The 16,517-nt window shown below is 33.4% G+C and overlaps 1 protein-coding gene across 5 annotated transcripts in view; it reads left to right on the top strand.

The window, feature by feature from the left end:
• ANKS1B (ankyrin repeat and sterile alpha motif domain containing 1B) overlaps nt 1–16,517 on the top strand; it is an 857,966-nt gene that overhangs the window by 99,603 nt on the left and 741,846 nt on the right. For all 5 annotated transcript variants that reach the window (XM_010989991.3, XM_010989990.3, XM_031462969.2 and 2 more), the window contains exon 2: nt 13,568–13,648. In XM_010989991.3, the coding sequence (XP_010988293.3) occupies nt 13,568–13,648 (81 nt within the window). The remainder of the gene's footprint in view (nt 1–13,567; nt 13,649–16,517) is intronic.

Raw genomic sequence — 16,517 nt, 5'->3', positions numbered from 1 at the left:
TGGTTGCCAGGAGAACTAGCCAAATGATTGGAGGGTTGGAACTTTCAGGAGAGGAGAGGAGCTGGAGGAATCAGTCACCAAAGGCCAATAATTTAATCAATTGTGCTTGTGTAATGAAGCCTTCATAAAAAACCTAAAGGACTTGGTTTGGAGAGCTCCCAAGTTGTTGAATACATGGAGATTGGAGAGAGTGGTGCACCTGGAGAGGGCATGAAAGTTCTGTACCTTTTCCCCACACCTTACCCTATACATCTCATATCTGGCTTTTTCCTGAGCTATATCATTTTATAATAAACCATTGTTCTAGTAAGTAAAATGAGTTCTGAGCTATTCTAGCAGATTAATCGAAGCAAAGGAGAGGGTTGTAAGAACCTCTGATTTATAACCAGTTAGTCAGAAGTATGGGTAATAATCTGGAGTTGCAGTTGGCCTCCTGAGTTGGAGGAGGTTGTTGGAATCTCCAATTTGTAGCTGATTGGTCAAGAGCACAGGTAACAAAATGGGCTTGGGATTAATGTCTGCCGTGAAGGGCAGTCTTGTGGGACTTCCCCTTTACCTGTGAAATATGATGCTATCTCTGGGTAGATACTGTCAGAATTGAGTTGAATTGAGCTTAATTATCAGATACTCTGCTGTCAAGAAATGTTTGATGTTGTGTGGGAAGCCCTCCTCCCCCCTGCCCCACACACAATGGAATTGGGTCCAGGTACCCAAAAGAGGTATCAAGACAGATATTTCAGGCAAAATTCCTAAAGGAAGTTCTCTGGCCAGATGAAGTTGAATTAGAATCAATATTCCAAGTAAAGGAAAGATAAATTAATATAACTGAAATGATTGAAAATTCTTATGACATATAAGCCTTACAAAACAATTGTATTTTTCCAATTTCTGTTACCATTGTGTTCTATAGAAATTATCTTTCCTGCTGAATGAATGGCATACTCTTTAATGACATCTAAATCTAATTCTATAAATTTTAACTTTCTGTTACTAAAATAGTTACATTCCAGCTATTAAGACTTACTTTTGCTCATTTCATTTAAGTAAACACAAAGAAAAATACATACATAATTTTAAAATACAATGAATTTTCAATCATTACATCTCTGTGGCCAGAATGCAAATTAAGAAATAAAATATTACTAACATTATCCAGAAGCTCCACTTGTGCTGTGTTCTAGTTTCTATCCCCTATAAGGGTAATTATTGTCTTGACTTCTAACACAATAGAGTAGCTTCCCTCATTTTGAACTCAGATGTAATACACCATATGATTCTTTTATATATGACTTCTTTTGCTTAGCTTTGTTTGTAAAACTCAGTCATTTTTGAAAAATAAAAATAGTTTGTTCCTTTTTATTGCTGGATAGTATTCTACTTTGTGAATATACTGCATTTTATCCTTTCTACAATTGATGGATAGTTTTTGGTTTTTACGAATAGTGCAGTTCATGCTTGTACATATCTTTTGGTAAACATAGGTAAGAATTCTTGAACTGCTAGTCATAGGGTATGCATATGTCAATTTTTAATAAATACTATTAAATAACTTTTTAGTGTTTGTACCAATTTACATTTCCACCAGCAGTGTATGAGAATTCCAGTGGCTTCACATCCTTGTTAACACTTAGTATTGTCTTTTTTTAAATTTTAGTTATTGTGGTGGATATGTAGTGATATCTCATCATGGTGTTAATTTGCATTTTCCTTGATACATTAATGATATTGAACAATTCTGTGTATGTATTTGCTATTTGAGTATTTTCTGAAATACTTGTTCAATATTTGCCCATTTTGTATTGGGTTGTATGCTGTTAAAATTTTTAAAAATTGATATTTAGGAGTTCTTTATGTGTTTTGATTACAAGTCCCTTGTTAAAAAGACACACACATACACACACACACATACACACAATTATCTTATCTAATTCTATGGTTTGTCTTTTTACTCTCTTAATGGTGTCTGTTGATGTAAAACAGTTCTTTTAATGTAGTCCAATTAGTCAGATATTTTTCTTCATGGTGCTTTTTGTATGTTAAGAAACTTTATTCTACTTGAAGATCATGGATATATTCTATTATGTTTTCTTTTAGAAATTTCATTGGTTTACTTTTCATATTTATTTAGATCTGTAATTCATCTAGAATTTATTTTTATGTATGGCTCAAGGTAGAGCTTAAGATTCAGTTTATTTATATAGACATCAAATTGACCCAGCATCATTTAACAAAAAGACTATGCTTTCCCCATTGCACTTTTGTATCTCCTTTGTTGTAAATAAAGGGGTCGTATAGATTGGACTCTATTTCTGGGCTCTGTTCTGTTTCATTGATCTAATTATGTGCCCATGTCGATACCTCACTGTCTGAACTATGTTCTTTTACAGTAAGTCTTGATATATAGTAGTTTAGGTCTTCAATTTTGTTGGTCCTGTCCCTTTGAAAACTTCATTCTCATGTTTCATTCAAAGCTTTCTCCCTTTATGTAAGTAGCTTAGTGTGGAGGGGAATATATAGACAGGTAACTCAGACCTATTTCCCCTTACCTTCCTGTTCCCTCTGTCCCTGAACCCTCCCTTTGCTTTGCTGGAGGAGGGCAAACGCCCTAAAGATGTCTTCTTATACAGCGTGACAGCCTGTGGCAAGGTTTCTTACCCTTTTGCCCTTGTCATTACTCTTCAACTGGTTTGTCAATAGCTTCCTACAGATAGACGTTGTTATACCCAGCAGGTAGTCCCAGGCTGTATTCCTCTAATGTCTGTTTACCTCCTGCTGCATTGATTGATTTTTTGCCTGTGGCTCCCATTCTCATCTACTATTTGCTACCCCAATTTAGGCTCCCCTGGATCTGGACAGAATCCATATTCCATATATTTAGAAAATAAGCTGTCTGACATTTTGCCATTTCATCACCTCCCACCTTGCCTCAACTCCTGAAGCTCTGGGCTAGGTCAACAAAGAGAATGTTAAACCATGGATAGAACTTGTCAGTTATTCCTTCATACACACGCTTCCCAACTTTTTTTTTCTTTTTTTAATCTCCTCTTTTCCTGTGCTTTGGGGAGGGAAGTCAATTCAGTGTTTTTCCCCTACACCTAAAGGAGGTAAGGAAAGCAGATTGCCTCTCTGCACAAAAGCTACATTCCTCTGGATGTGACTACATCATGCTCCTGTTGACTTAAAAGAAAAATGCACAACACAAGAATTGTGAGTGTAAGTTTTATTCAGGGTCTTTACTGAGGACTAATAGCCCAAGAGACAGGCTCTCTGTAGCTATGAGAAAACTGCTCTTAAGAGATAGAGGAGAAGCCAGTATATATATATGATTTGGCTAGGGACTACATGAAGTCAAGCATACACCTTGGTAAAAGATTACTGCTAGTGACAAAGAATAGATATCTCAAATTAATGATTTTAGTGCATTTCTATGTATGGAAGACACAGGAGTCTGAGTTTATTGAACTTCTTCCTGATATACACATTTAACTAAGGGGACCGTTTTTCCAAAGCACAGAGGGTCTCATCCTGTTTTTCATCCTGAATTCTTCTTAGGGTACACTGTTGGTCAGCAATTACACTGCCTAATAATTTAATCCTTATAGAACTGGTTGATGAACAACATTTTTTGTTTTACACTCCCAATTCTTCTTTCTTAACTCTGAACTTTAAAAACATCTTGCAGCTCTGAGGTGGGAGAATCTCATGCCAATACCTGTGCCTTTCACCAACAAGGCTATCCTTGTAATCCTTGTGACTTTTGTTTACCTCAAGGCAGCAAAAGATATCAACCATATCACATATAAACTTGTTAAATATACAAGAAACCATGGGAAGCGTGAAACTACTAAAACCTAAATCACTGTTGATAATATGGTTGTAAAATAGCACAATTATTAGGAAATGTTTCTGAAATAAAAGTCATAAAGAGGAAATAATAGTAATACTGCATTGAAATTCCACATTATTTGACCAAGACTTTGGGGTGAAAGTGAGAAAAGAATGATGTAAATTGTACTTTGTTAAGGATGGGCATAGTTACAATTTAATTCTTGATGCCAATAAGAAATACCTGTTTAATGTAGTTACACAAAAATAAGGGAATGATATAGTAGAAATAAAGTGTTAAGGAAAAATAACTAGTGAAGAATAAAGATATAAAGAAAACTTGATCATGAAAACAGAAAAAAGAGAAGAGGCAAAAAGAACAGGATAATAAAGACATTACATAACATATAGCCACAGGAATAATGCCAAATGTGAACAAATTAAAAGACAAAGTTTCTGAGATTATAAAATGAAAAAAGCCAACTGCATCTATGATGTTTTCAAGAGATACAGCCGAGATAAAATGACAAATAGAAGGAAAATAAATGTGTAGTCAAAACTATACTGGTTAAATGTAAACAAAGAGGAAGATGAACTAGCAATATTAATGACAGACAAAATATAATTCAAGATGGTGACCATTATATGAAATTAAATTGATTTTTTGTAATAACAAAATATATAATGTATAAATATGATGTATCATTCTTTTGGTTAACCAAGAAACATAACAAAACATGTAAAGCAAATTTATAAATATAAAGTTTGATAATAGTTCAATCACAGTGACATACTGTGCATGGTAACATTTCTCAGAGTTTGATGAAATAGACAAACTAGGGTTATAGATGGTATGAATTATGCAATTAATAAACTTGAAAAATGTACATCTTACTTTTAGAAACAGTATTTTTCACTGCTCATGTAACATAAGAAAACTGCATACTAGTTTTCAAAGAAAAGCTAAAGAAATTATTTGAAGTTGAGTAATTATTTTGTGATTATAATGTGACAAAACTAGAAATGTATCATTAAAAGAAAACAAATCTAAGTACTTAAAAATTTTAAAATGTGTACTAATTTTCAAGGTAAAAGGGAAATCAAAACTGAATTACAGGAGGAGGGTATGGCTCAGTGGTAAAGTGCGTGCCTATCATGTGTGAGGTCCTGAGATTCCCTGGACCTCCATTAAATAAATAAATAAACCTAATTACCTCCCCTCACAAAAAACAAAACAAAATGAAATGGTATTACAAACTGTATATGTAACAATTGAAATGAAAATATGACTTGTCAAAACCTAAGTGATGTGGACAAAACTATACTCAGTAGAAATATCATAGCCTGTAATGCTTTTACTTTTAAATAAGAATAAATTTAAATGAAGTAAGATTTCAACTCAAAAAGCTAGAAAAAAAAGACATAATAAATACTTAGATATCGAATTCTTACAGTTAACAGAAAGTATTAAATTAGAAAGTAAACAAATACATGAATAAATAAACACATCCTGTAGATGTTTGATTAAAATAAAGCTAATTGAATCTTTGAATATGACAATAAAATAGACCCACCTAGGCAAAGCAAGGAAAGGAAAATAATACAGACCATTAGGAATGAAAATGGTGATAGAACTGCAGATACAGATGATAACAATAAATTAAAAAAATGTGTAATTTATGTTCAATAAAATTAGAAAACCTAAATGGAAATAGTTGTCTTCCTAGAAAGATGTAAATGACAGAATTGGTGCAAGACAAAGTTGACTGTATTGATAGGTCAGTAACAACAGAAGACACTGGTAATTTTAAGGATTTAGTCCACTGAAGTGCTAGTCCTTGATGATTTTACATGTTTATTCTTTCAAATATTCAGGTAACAGACACTTTCTCTGTTAGTAGATTTATTCTGGAAATTAAAAAACAAAAAAAAGGGTAGAAAACTCTTCCATTTACATAACCATGATAGCAAAACTGAAATAAAAGAGACCAGAAGACTGGAGACCAATTTTGCATATAAATATGGGTACAAAATCCTAAATTACAAATAGCAATCTAGGATTATGTTAAAATATGTATACCATAGGTAGACATGTTTACTTTCAGGAGTATGAAGATGTTTCTCATCAAGAATTAAATATATTAGTGTATTAAAAGAGAAAACTCATTATCATCCTGAAAAATCTAAATAAATTTAATGAGCCATAAGAGCATTCCTTCTTTACTCTTCCTACAGAAATAATGATGATTACTTTGTTTCAGGCAATGTGCTAGCACTTTACATGGGCTAGCTAATGTAATCTTTACAACATCCCTATGAAGTAGCTGTTATTGTTACGTACATTTTATAGATGAAGAAACTGAGGCACAGAGTGGTTACATAATCTTTCCTGCAGTTAGAAATAGAAGCAGAATTTGAACTTAAGCAGTTTGAATTCTGAGTGTGCTTTTATTCACTATGTTATTCTGCCTCTTTTTGTTCATTACCGAAGGAATAAAAGCTTCCTGAATATGGTGAAAAGGTGTCCATGAGAATCCAACAGCAAACATTATACTAAATGGTGAGACCCAACAACCATGCCATTAATTCATCGACAAGAGTCATACTCTCGTTATTTTAGTAGTTTTAGCCATTGGGGTTGTAAGGGAAAAAAAATCCAGGAAAAGTCAACTGATTAGCAGTTTAACACCATCTATAACCTTAAATCCCCCTTGCCATGCAACATAACATATTCTCAGATTCTAGCAATTAGAACATGGACATCTTTGGGATACCATAATTCTGACTACCACAGCACCCTTGGAAATACTGTTACCTAAGCAGAGAGTATGAGAATAATAACAGTTGCCACCCAAATCAGTGTTTTGCTTGGCAACTAGAGATTTGTAGAGGGTATAATGATGATCAATTTTTGGATTAGCTGTGTTTAAATCTTATTTGCTATACATATGAATATAGGCCCAAGAAAATCAGACTTTTAGTTTATTTAGGAGTAACCTTTAATATGTGAATGCTTAGCAAATAAAATAGTCTCACTAATCAATCTCCAGGTTACTTGAAATTTCCGTGGAAAACCTATTTTGCTTATATTTGTTCTAAAACATACTAATCCAATTTGTTACATTAGTACAAGTAGTATAACAAAAGAAATTAAATCTTTGATAATTGGGGATCTCATATTGTCTCGGAGCATTCATTCTAGGCAAAAATTGTCACGTATAAAATTTAAAAAATATACACAGGTACATATAGGAGATGGAATTTAGTGTAAATTAGACCAAGTATCTATAAACTGCCTTTTTGGGAATAAATATGTAATAAGCATTTAAAACTTTTTCAAGACATCTCTTAAAGATACTCAGAAATTCTTGCATTTTATAAAACAGCCTTAAGTTAATCAATGTTTTAATATAGGCCCTCTTTTTAAATTTGAGGATTATCTTTGAGAAACAAGAGGAGTGCAGTGCAAAAAGTTGAAATGAAGTAGAGCATTAGTTCAAAGCTTGAGCTTTTGAACATCAAATTTTTTTTTAAAATTAAGTTTTCAGTTGGAAGATATGGGTCTGGCTTATTTATAATTTTTCAAATGTGTGTGGATGTTCTATGGATATGTGTATATGTGCCTAAAGCATTGAATATATTTATATGCATTCTGAATTTCTATTCTAAACCTCCTTGTTTAAAAAAAGATATATCCACATCCATTCTGTTTAGGAAAGGAGATATACATTGGAGATTTTTTCCCCTATGCTCCTATTGTGATTAATTCATTTTTTTTTCTGATAATGGGAAATGGAGGTGGTATAGGTAAATGAAATCTATAGACCTTGAATCTTATTTTAATTATAACTATCAGTATCTTCCCCTACTAAATACTTATAAGGTCTAATAACATGCAGGAAATTTAAAAATAATTTGAGCTAATTTATAGTATTTCCTCATTTATTTTCCATTCTTTGCTGGAGGTATTCCTGAGCAACCTAGTGTTCTAGTCAGTTTTAACCGAAACTTGACTTTCCCCCAAAGACACCACTGCCCTTGCAGTTCTCTCTAATAGAGATATCTCATCATCCATGCATTTCACACATGGTACAAACCTCAGTTATTCTTTCACTCATATCCTATCCATATGGATACCATCTCCCGTGGGTTTTATAAAATAAACATATCTGCTTGAATTTCCTTCCTCTTCTTTACCTCTGTATCTCCACTAGTTCAGATTTCTTTGTTTCCTCCCTAGATTGTTGAAACAGACTACAAACCTGACTCCCTGCAATCAGTTTGTTCACTCTGTTCACCGTCCAGCTGTCATTAGAGCTCTCATTTTAAAACACTGACCAGATCCAGAAACGTGCTTAGTATCTTTCTGATAACCTCCTAGGTCCAAATTGCTTACAGAATAAAGACTAAGCTTCTTAGCATGTTATAAGGTTCTTCATAATCTAGAGCAAACCTATCTTTTCTCCTCTCATGTTTGATTGTTTTTTTGAAAATTTTTTCTTGAAAAATACATGACAATTTTGACTATTCAAATAATTCAGAAGTAACTATTTTGCATACATTTTTTATATTAATGCAAATATTTCTCATCATTACAATGAGAATTATAATAGTATCTGTCTCATAGTTGATGTATGGATATAAATGAGTTAATGTAAAGCATTTAGGATATTGACATACACAATATTATGCAGCTTGTTTATTTCCTTTAATATGTTTTCAAGGCCAGTACATATAGATCAAACTTACTTGTTTTAATAGTTGCAATATTCTGTAGTGTAATTAAATCCTAATAAAGTTTTCCCTTTTGATGGGCATTCATGAGCTTTCTCTTTTTTACTATTAAAATTATACAATAAATATTTTCATGCCAGTAGTCTTCATTTCATAGGCATCTAGAGGGATTTGCCGGAAAAAAGCTGTGAAATGTAATCTATGTACCGCCGACTATGAACAATAGTAAAAAAAATCTCATTCTAGTGCCACAATAGAGAAATTGGTGAATATAAGAGAACCCCTAGGAACAGACCAGCAGTGCATACAGGCATACCTTCTAGATATTGTGGATTCGGTTTCAGACCACTGCAATGAAGCAAATATCACAATAAAGTGAGTTGTATGAATTTTTTTGTTTCCCAGTGCATGTAGAAGTTATATTTACACTATACTGTAGTCTGTTAAGTGTGCAGTACCATTGTGTTCAAAAAGCAATGTACATACCTTGGTTAAAAAATACTTTATTGCTAAAAAATGATAATCATCATCTGAGCCTTTAACAAGTTGTAACCTTTTTGCTGGTGGAAGGTCTTGTCTTAATGTTGATGGCTGCCAACTCTTCAAGGTGTTGGTTGCTTAAGGTTGAGGTGGCTGTGGCAATTTCTTAAAATAGCACAACACTGAAGTTTTCCCCATTCATTAGCTCTTTCTTCCATGAACAATTTCTTCATAGCATGCAGTGTTGTTTCATATCATTTTACCCACAGTAGAACTTTCAAAATTGGAGTTAGTCCTCTCAAACCCTGACACTGCTTTATCAACTAAGTTTATGTAATATTCTAAATTCTTTGTTGTCATTTTAACAGTCTTCGCAACACCTTCTCTAGGAATAATTCCACCTCAAGAAACCATTTTCTTTGCTCATCCCATAAGAAGTAACTCTTCACCCACTCAAGTTTTATCATGAAATTGTAGCAATTCAGTCACAGCTTCAGGCTCTGCTTCTGGTTCTAGTTCTCTTGCTATTTTCACCACATCTTCCTGCACTCAAGTTTTGAGCCCCTCAAAGTCATCCATGAGGGTTGGAATCGGCTTCTTCCAAACTCCTGTTAATGCTGATATTTTGACCTCTCCCCATGAATCATGAATGTTCTTAATGGCATCCAGAAGGGTGAATCCTTTCCAGAAGGCTTTCAATTGACTTTGCTCAGATCCATTAGAGGTATCATAGTCTTATGAAATGTATTTCTTAAATAATAAGACTTAAAAGTTGAAATTACTTCTTGATCTGTGGGCTGCAGAATGGATGTTGTGTTAGCAGGCATGAAAACAACAATCTCATTGTATACCTCCATCAGAGCTCTTGGGTGACCAGGTACATTGTGACTGAACAGTAACAATTGGATAGGAATCTTTTTTTCTGAGTAGTAGGTCTCAACAGAGGGTTTAAAATATTCAGTAAATCATGTTGTACACAGTTGTGCTGTCATCCAAGCTTTCTTGTTCTATTTACGAGCACAGACAGAGTAGATTTAGCATAATTCTTAAGGGCTCTAGGATTTTGGGAATAGTAAATGAGCACTGACTTCAATTGAAAGTTATCTAATATTTACGGATATTAAACATACCTTTCTGTGAATGATTTTTAATTTAATTTCATTGGCGTCAGAGAACATATTTTCTGTCATTTGAATCTTTTATATTTACTGAGATTTGTTTTATGATCCACAGTATGATATATTTTGATAAATGTCCTTTGTTCACTTGAAAATGTAGTCTGCTGCTATTGGGTAAGTGTTCTGTAAATGTCAGTTAGGTCAGGTTGATTGGTAGTGTTAGTCAAGACTTACTTTTACTGAATTTCTGTTTACTTGTCCTATTAATTGTTGAGAGAGGGGTGTTGAAATCTCCAAGTATAAGTGGGTAGGTCTATTTCTCTTTGCAGTGGTATCAGTTTTTGCTTCATGTATTTTGAAGTTCTGTTATTAGATGCAAAAAACCACTTAGGATTATTATGTTCTTCTGATAAATTAGCTTCTTTATCATTATGAAGTGACTTAATCCCTTGTAATATTCTTTGCTCTGAAATCTGGTTTGTCCAATGTTAGTATAGTTATTCAGCTTTCTTTTGTTAAGTGTTAATATGATTTTTATGCCCTTTACTTTTAACATACTTGTATCTATATTTAAAATGAATTTCTTGTAGTGGACTTATAGTTGGGTCTTACTTTCTTTAATCCATTCTGATGATTTTACTGTTAACTGAGGTGGTTAGAAAATTGATAGATAATGTAATTATTGATATGTTATGTTTAAATCTGCTTGTAACAGTTTGCTTTGTATTTGTCTCAACTATGCTTTCTCTTTTCTGCTTTTTTCTTTAGACTCTTTCGGATTATTTTTCATTATTTTATAGATTATTTAAAATAAGTACAGTGCGTTTGTTTTAACACTTGTTTTACCTATGGCTTATTTATTCATTAAAAATAATCCTTTATTTAATTTTTAAATTTATGTAATTTAGCATGCATTTATTAAGTAGCTGTTGTGTTGAGTGTTTAGAGAAAGAATTATTGCAGTAGGTGAATCTTCATCTGGGTTTTGGAGGAAAGGTAAGGTATGAATTGGTGAGAGAATCTATTATAGGTTAGTAGAAGGGCATGATTAAAAGCACAGAGGTGGGAAGTTAATAGGGAAAGACCAGATGAACTTAGCAGGAGGAACAAAAGTACAACAATTTTAAGAATATAATAGGGGATTGAAAATGCTTCAATGATTGATTTAAAAAAAAAAAAGAATGTTAAAAGCTTAACAATCTTAATGAAATTGTAAAACATATGCACATTTTATAACTTTCCTGGTTTAACTATTACTTTTTTTTAATACTTAGGAGGTAAGCTCCCATTAAATGAAAGAAACCACTGGATTGAAATAAAGTTAAAACATTGCAATTGACTAATTATGTTTGGATATTAGTTGCTTCAAGACCTTCTTTATTTCCAAATAAATTGTTTAATTCTCATCTAACTTGACCTCTCTTCTTTTTGGAACAATTTCCTGTTTTAAAATGTAAAATGACTCTCTTGGTTTTATTTATTCCAGAACAACTCTCAGTGTCCTTCATACAACTTTTTCCCTCTGCTGGACCCTTACGTACTGTTAATTAAACATGGTTCTGTTGTCTATCCCACATTTCTCTCATTTTTCTTTTTCTCATTGTATACTTTCATATAAGTTCTCTGACAGTTTCAGTGAGGTCTGGGAGGTTTTCAGGCTTTGAGTTGCCTTGTACTTCGAACTATCTACCCAACTCAGGTTTCAATTTTTTTAACCAGGGATTGATACTTTTAAACTAATATCAACCATTGAGAGAAGGTTTCACATATACACATTTTCCCTATATACACATTTTCCACTGAGGTATTTAAGTCTAATGCCCTCCCTCATACAGAGTCTGATTTCAGGCACTCCCATGGTTTTACCTTCTATTTAATAATAATTAGTTCTAACAAACATAATAGATGCCAGTAGTATGTTCTACTACCGCCCTAAGTGCTTTATGGGTATTGATTCATTGACCCTGACAACACCATAAAGTAGTACTATTATTATCATCTCTATTTTGTAGATGAGGAATTGAAATTCAGTTAGGTTAAATACCTCATCAAGGGCTACCCCTAGCAGTAATGGAGCCAGAGTTTTGAACTCAGGTAGTCTAACTTCTAACTAGATATTTTTGTAGTCTTCTGGGGATTCTTACTTTTATGTAAGTATATCAGTTACTTAAAATTGGGTCTCCAGACCTGAAGTCATAGTTTGCTCTTCGTCTTCAATGTCTTCCCCCAAGCAGATTTGCTTCTTTTTTCACATCTTTGTTAATGTTGTCATTTTCCTTCCAGTCGTCTAGGCCTGAAGTTTGAGTCAGTCTGTGCTACTACTTTTTTGTTCCTTCAGTTGATGCCTGATTCTTATTGATTTGTCCCTTTAATAACTATCAAATAAATGCATTCTACTCATTTTCATCATCTCACCTTAAAGTTGGTTGTGATCTCTTGTTTGGAATAGCTATTCTTTTCTCAGAGATGCCTGTATGCTCTCTGATACCCAATTATCTTACTACTCTGGAATTGTTAGTTATTTGTCTGTTTTCCCCATTAGAGTCTTTTCTTGTAAAGAAGAACCTTGAATTATGATTTTGTATTCTCAATGCCTTGCTTAATATGTGACATACAATTAGTATATAGTAAATATTTTGTGAATACCTAAATTAGTTTGTCATTAGATGTTAGTTTTAATGGCTCTGATAACATCAGATAAAGTCATTTTTTTGGTGTACTTTTGGAAAATTGTTTTCCAGTGCCTTATTTTTTCAAAAGCTATACATAGTTTTTGTGTAATTGTAGTGATCAAGGATAGAGTGTACTCACTCTTTCATATAGTTATGTGTTATCTTCAGAACATATATAGTAAAATAATAACTTCAGAACTGTTAGAATCTTATTATGGTTTGTGACAATCCAACTAATTATATTTTCATGAATGAAATACTTATTATATTCTCTTGGTAGCAATGGAACAGCAAAAAGTGTTTCTATTCTTCCCATATGCAAAAATATCTTATAACTTATAACTATAATCACTGTCATCTCAGAATGTGTTAAAAGGGAGGAGGCAGGTGTCATAAATCTTTATTCTTTGGTAAAGAATATAGTAGCTGAATGTTAGTTGCGTCCAATATTTAAGTAATGATAGAAAGTGATAGGGAATTTTGGGGTACAAATTTAATGCATGGCAGTGGGCCTACATTTGCTAATAATTTCTGAAGGTAGTTATATTCCCTAATAATTTTCCTGCATCAAATAAATGAAGTTACTGTTCTGAGGGGAATGCATAAAAGGTGGCAATTTCCTACATGACTAAAATTTTCGTGTGCATCATGCTTCTGACTGTGGGACTCTCAGGCTTTTTGTTTTTCAAAGCACGATTCTGCTTAACCGTTAACTCTGCGCTTATGCTTTATTTGCAGCATCTGGCGAGGCCCCAATGTGAACTGCACAGACAGTTCGGGTTACACTGCTTTACACCATGCGGCCTTAAATGGACATAAGTAAGTGCCATTTATTTGGACTGGGATCTTTGTGTATTTAGTTACCTGTGATGAAGTTAATTGTGTCTGATGATACCTGTCTCATGTTGCCATGAGTCCCCTGGGCTTAGGTGAATTTGGAGAGGCACGAGGTGTCAACAGTGACAAGTTGAAAGTGGTAGAAATGTTGCTGAGGATGATTATGTGCAGAGTGTAAATCATGTCAAATATCACACAGGGAAAATGGAAGAACAGACAGGACCATGAGGGAGTGGGATAAACTACTTAATGAAACTTCCCTGATTTTTGGGTGTCTTCACCAAGTATGGGATTATTCACTGGGAATGAAATCTTAATAAAGTCTTGCTGTTACAAGCTGTGGGCGTTTACATGAACCACTTCAAAATTCTTCAGATTAAGCCAAAATGCTTTCTGTTTGTCATTGACGGATGGCCTTTCTGGTTTTGAATTTCTTTAATCTATGGAATTATATTTCAAATAATGTGATCCTGTACAGTCTGGAGAGTGAAAGAATGTACAGCCTTAACCACCACTTTATTAACAGTGTTTTAGCCAGGTAACCTAATGGTTTAGTGACAGAGTCAAAATGTGAGGAGTCCTCTGAATGATTCAAATGTTCCGCTCTCTGTCATCAAAGGAAAAGTGACCCCTTTCAGATGTCTCCCCCTCCTATCTTTTTTTCCTTTGCTTTAAATGATTCAAGTTAGTCTTTTCAGATCTGGATCTTGTAATTTCGCTTCAGTTTTTTAGATGTGGTAGTTACTGCCTTAAAAATGCTAGTTCCCTTTCACTTTCCCACCTCACATTTCTTTTATTCTGTGAATTGAGACACAAGGGACTTAGTTATACTCAATCAAATCTTATGGGCTTAAAGCTCTTATGCAAGAAACATCATTTTTGTCATTATTTATCATTATTACATTTTTATCTTAAAACTTACTGCATAAATCTAATATTATCATTCTGTTTGAAGAATCATCTGGATTATGTAAAATATCATAATGTTTTATCACTTAGATTATTAGTATCAGTATTTCCAAATTACACTTCTTTTCATCCAGCCATTGTTCTATATTGTATCAACTTATATACCATCTAATTTAGAACTTTTTATTTTGCTGACTCTTTTTCAGCTATATTGCTGTCCTCTGTATAGTGGAAAATGTGCCCAGATCCCTACCATCTGAATCTTTTAAAGGAATTGCTATTTATTCTTTTTTGTACCTGGGTCATCAGGAGCGAAGTCAATTAAATTAGCCCAGGGTATACAATACTGATATCTTCTCTGCCATCCTAGTTGTGGATTCAGGGTGGTACCATATTTCTTAGTTCCAGTTGGAAAGACAGACTATCAAATCTAATGGATAGAAGATCTTGAACCTGACAATTTGAGCTATACTACTTTTCTTGTCTATCTCAGCTTGACATCATAAAGACTTCTGCAAATAATATTGTCCCCCAACAAACATATCCCTCCTTGATTTTCAGTGAAGTTCTAACCACTGAGGTTTATTTCCCTGAGGCCTATTACATAATTTTTAGTTTTTATTGGCAGTGTGCAAAGTGAGGGAAATTTAGGTGAATTGAATAGCAGTCATTACAATTATCACAAAGAGATGGGGGATTTGACTATATACCTTTTAAGATCTCTTTAATTGCAGATGTTCTCTGAGAATTGTATGTCTCTGCTTTGCTTTTATCTAAAGGACTCATTTGTCTTTTCTTTTTAACACTTTCTAGAAAGATTTTACTTAGTGTCATTCTGTAGGCATTGGAAAAAAAAGGAAAATTCTAATCCCATCCCTCCCTCTCTGCTGGTTACGTGACCTTGAGCCATTTAATTCAGCTCTTTGGGTCTCAGTTCAATGTACTGAAAACACTGGCTGAATTTTTTTCATTATTCCTTCCAATTATAACATTTTATGATAATACTATCGTTATTATTTGTGGCTCAGTTATGTACTATGATGCTATAATTCTAAAATTTGGATTTTCATCTAGAGTATAAGATGTCTTGATTTTAAATTATTTAAATTATCAAAGACCTTTAAAATTAGAGATTACTACTCTACTTTCCTCACTGTTCTCATTTAACAGTTGGAGAAAAAAGACCGCTCTGGATAAGTGACTTAGTGGCTACTTAGATATTAAGCTGGGGCTATATCTACAGTCTAAGTATTCTAGTTCCACATGTATACTTTTTACCAGTACTTTACATTATCTCCCCTTGTGGCTGTATGCGCATAAGTTTTCTGAATTCTTATTGGTTTTTCTCTGTCATGTTATGTATTTCTAGGCTGCCTCCCATTGTCATCAAGTAGTATGTTTTCATGTAATGTTAATTTAAATATTGGCTTAAGAAGAGATATTTGAAGGAGATAAAAGTGTCACAGAATATGCCTCAGAGCCAGAAGATAATGGTTTTACCTTTCTTTGTCTTTGCTATTCTCACTTAGCATAGGTAATGGTCAGTTGATTGTGTTTATTCTTCCCAAGCAAGCCTTAGCAGGCAGCATAGAAACACATCTTTTCTGTGTTTGTTACTGCTGCTCTTATATCCATCAGCTCTAGATTGTTTCCATAAACATTATGATTTCTAGGCTGAAGTTCATGAAATTATAGAACTGGAATTAATGTTACAGGGTCCTGTAGTTTATTCTTTTATTTTAGCACATGCTTTTTGCCTCCCCCAGTATATAACCTATGGCCTTTACACTGCAAATTAAGGCTGTATCCTCTTTATTTTGTACATTTTATCAGGAGCTCTTGTTTATCACTGCTTGTTAATCCGCGAATGGAGCAGCATTTTGTTGAAGTACATTATTTGATAATTAACAGTTCATCTCTGCTTAGCCAAATCAGGGCACAA

The sequence above is a fragment of the Camelus dromedarius genome, chromosome 11 (assembly GCF_036321535.1).
Source record: "Camelus dromedarius isolate mCamDro1 chromosome 11, mCamDro1.pat, whole genome shotgun sequence".
In the NCBI taxonomy this organism is placed as follows: domain Eukaryota; kingdom Metazoa; phylum Chordata; class Mammalia; order Artiodactyla; family Camelidae; genus Camelus; species Camelus dromedarius.
Note: the sequence above shows the minus strand (reverse complement) of the source record. Positions and strands in the feature narration are given on the sequence as shown.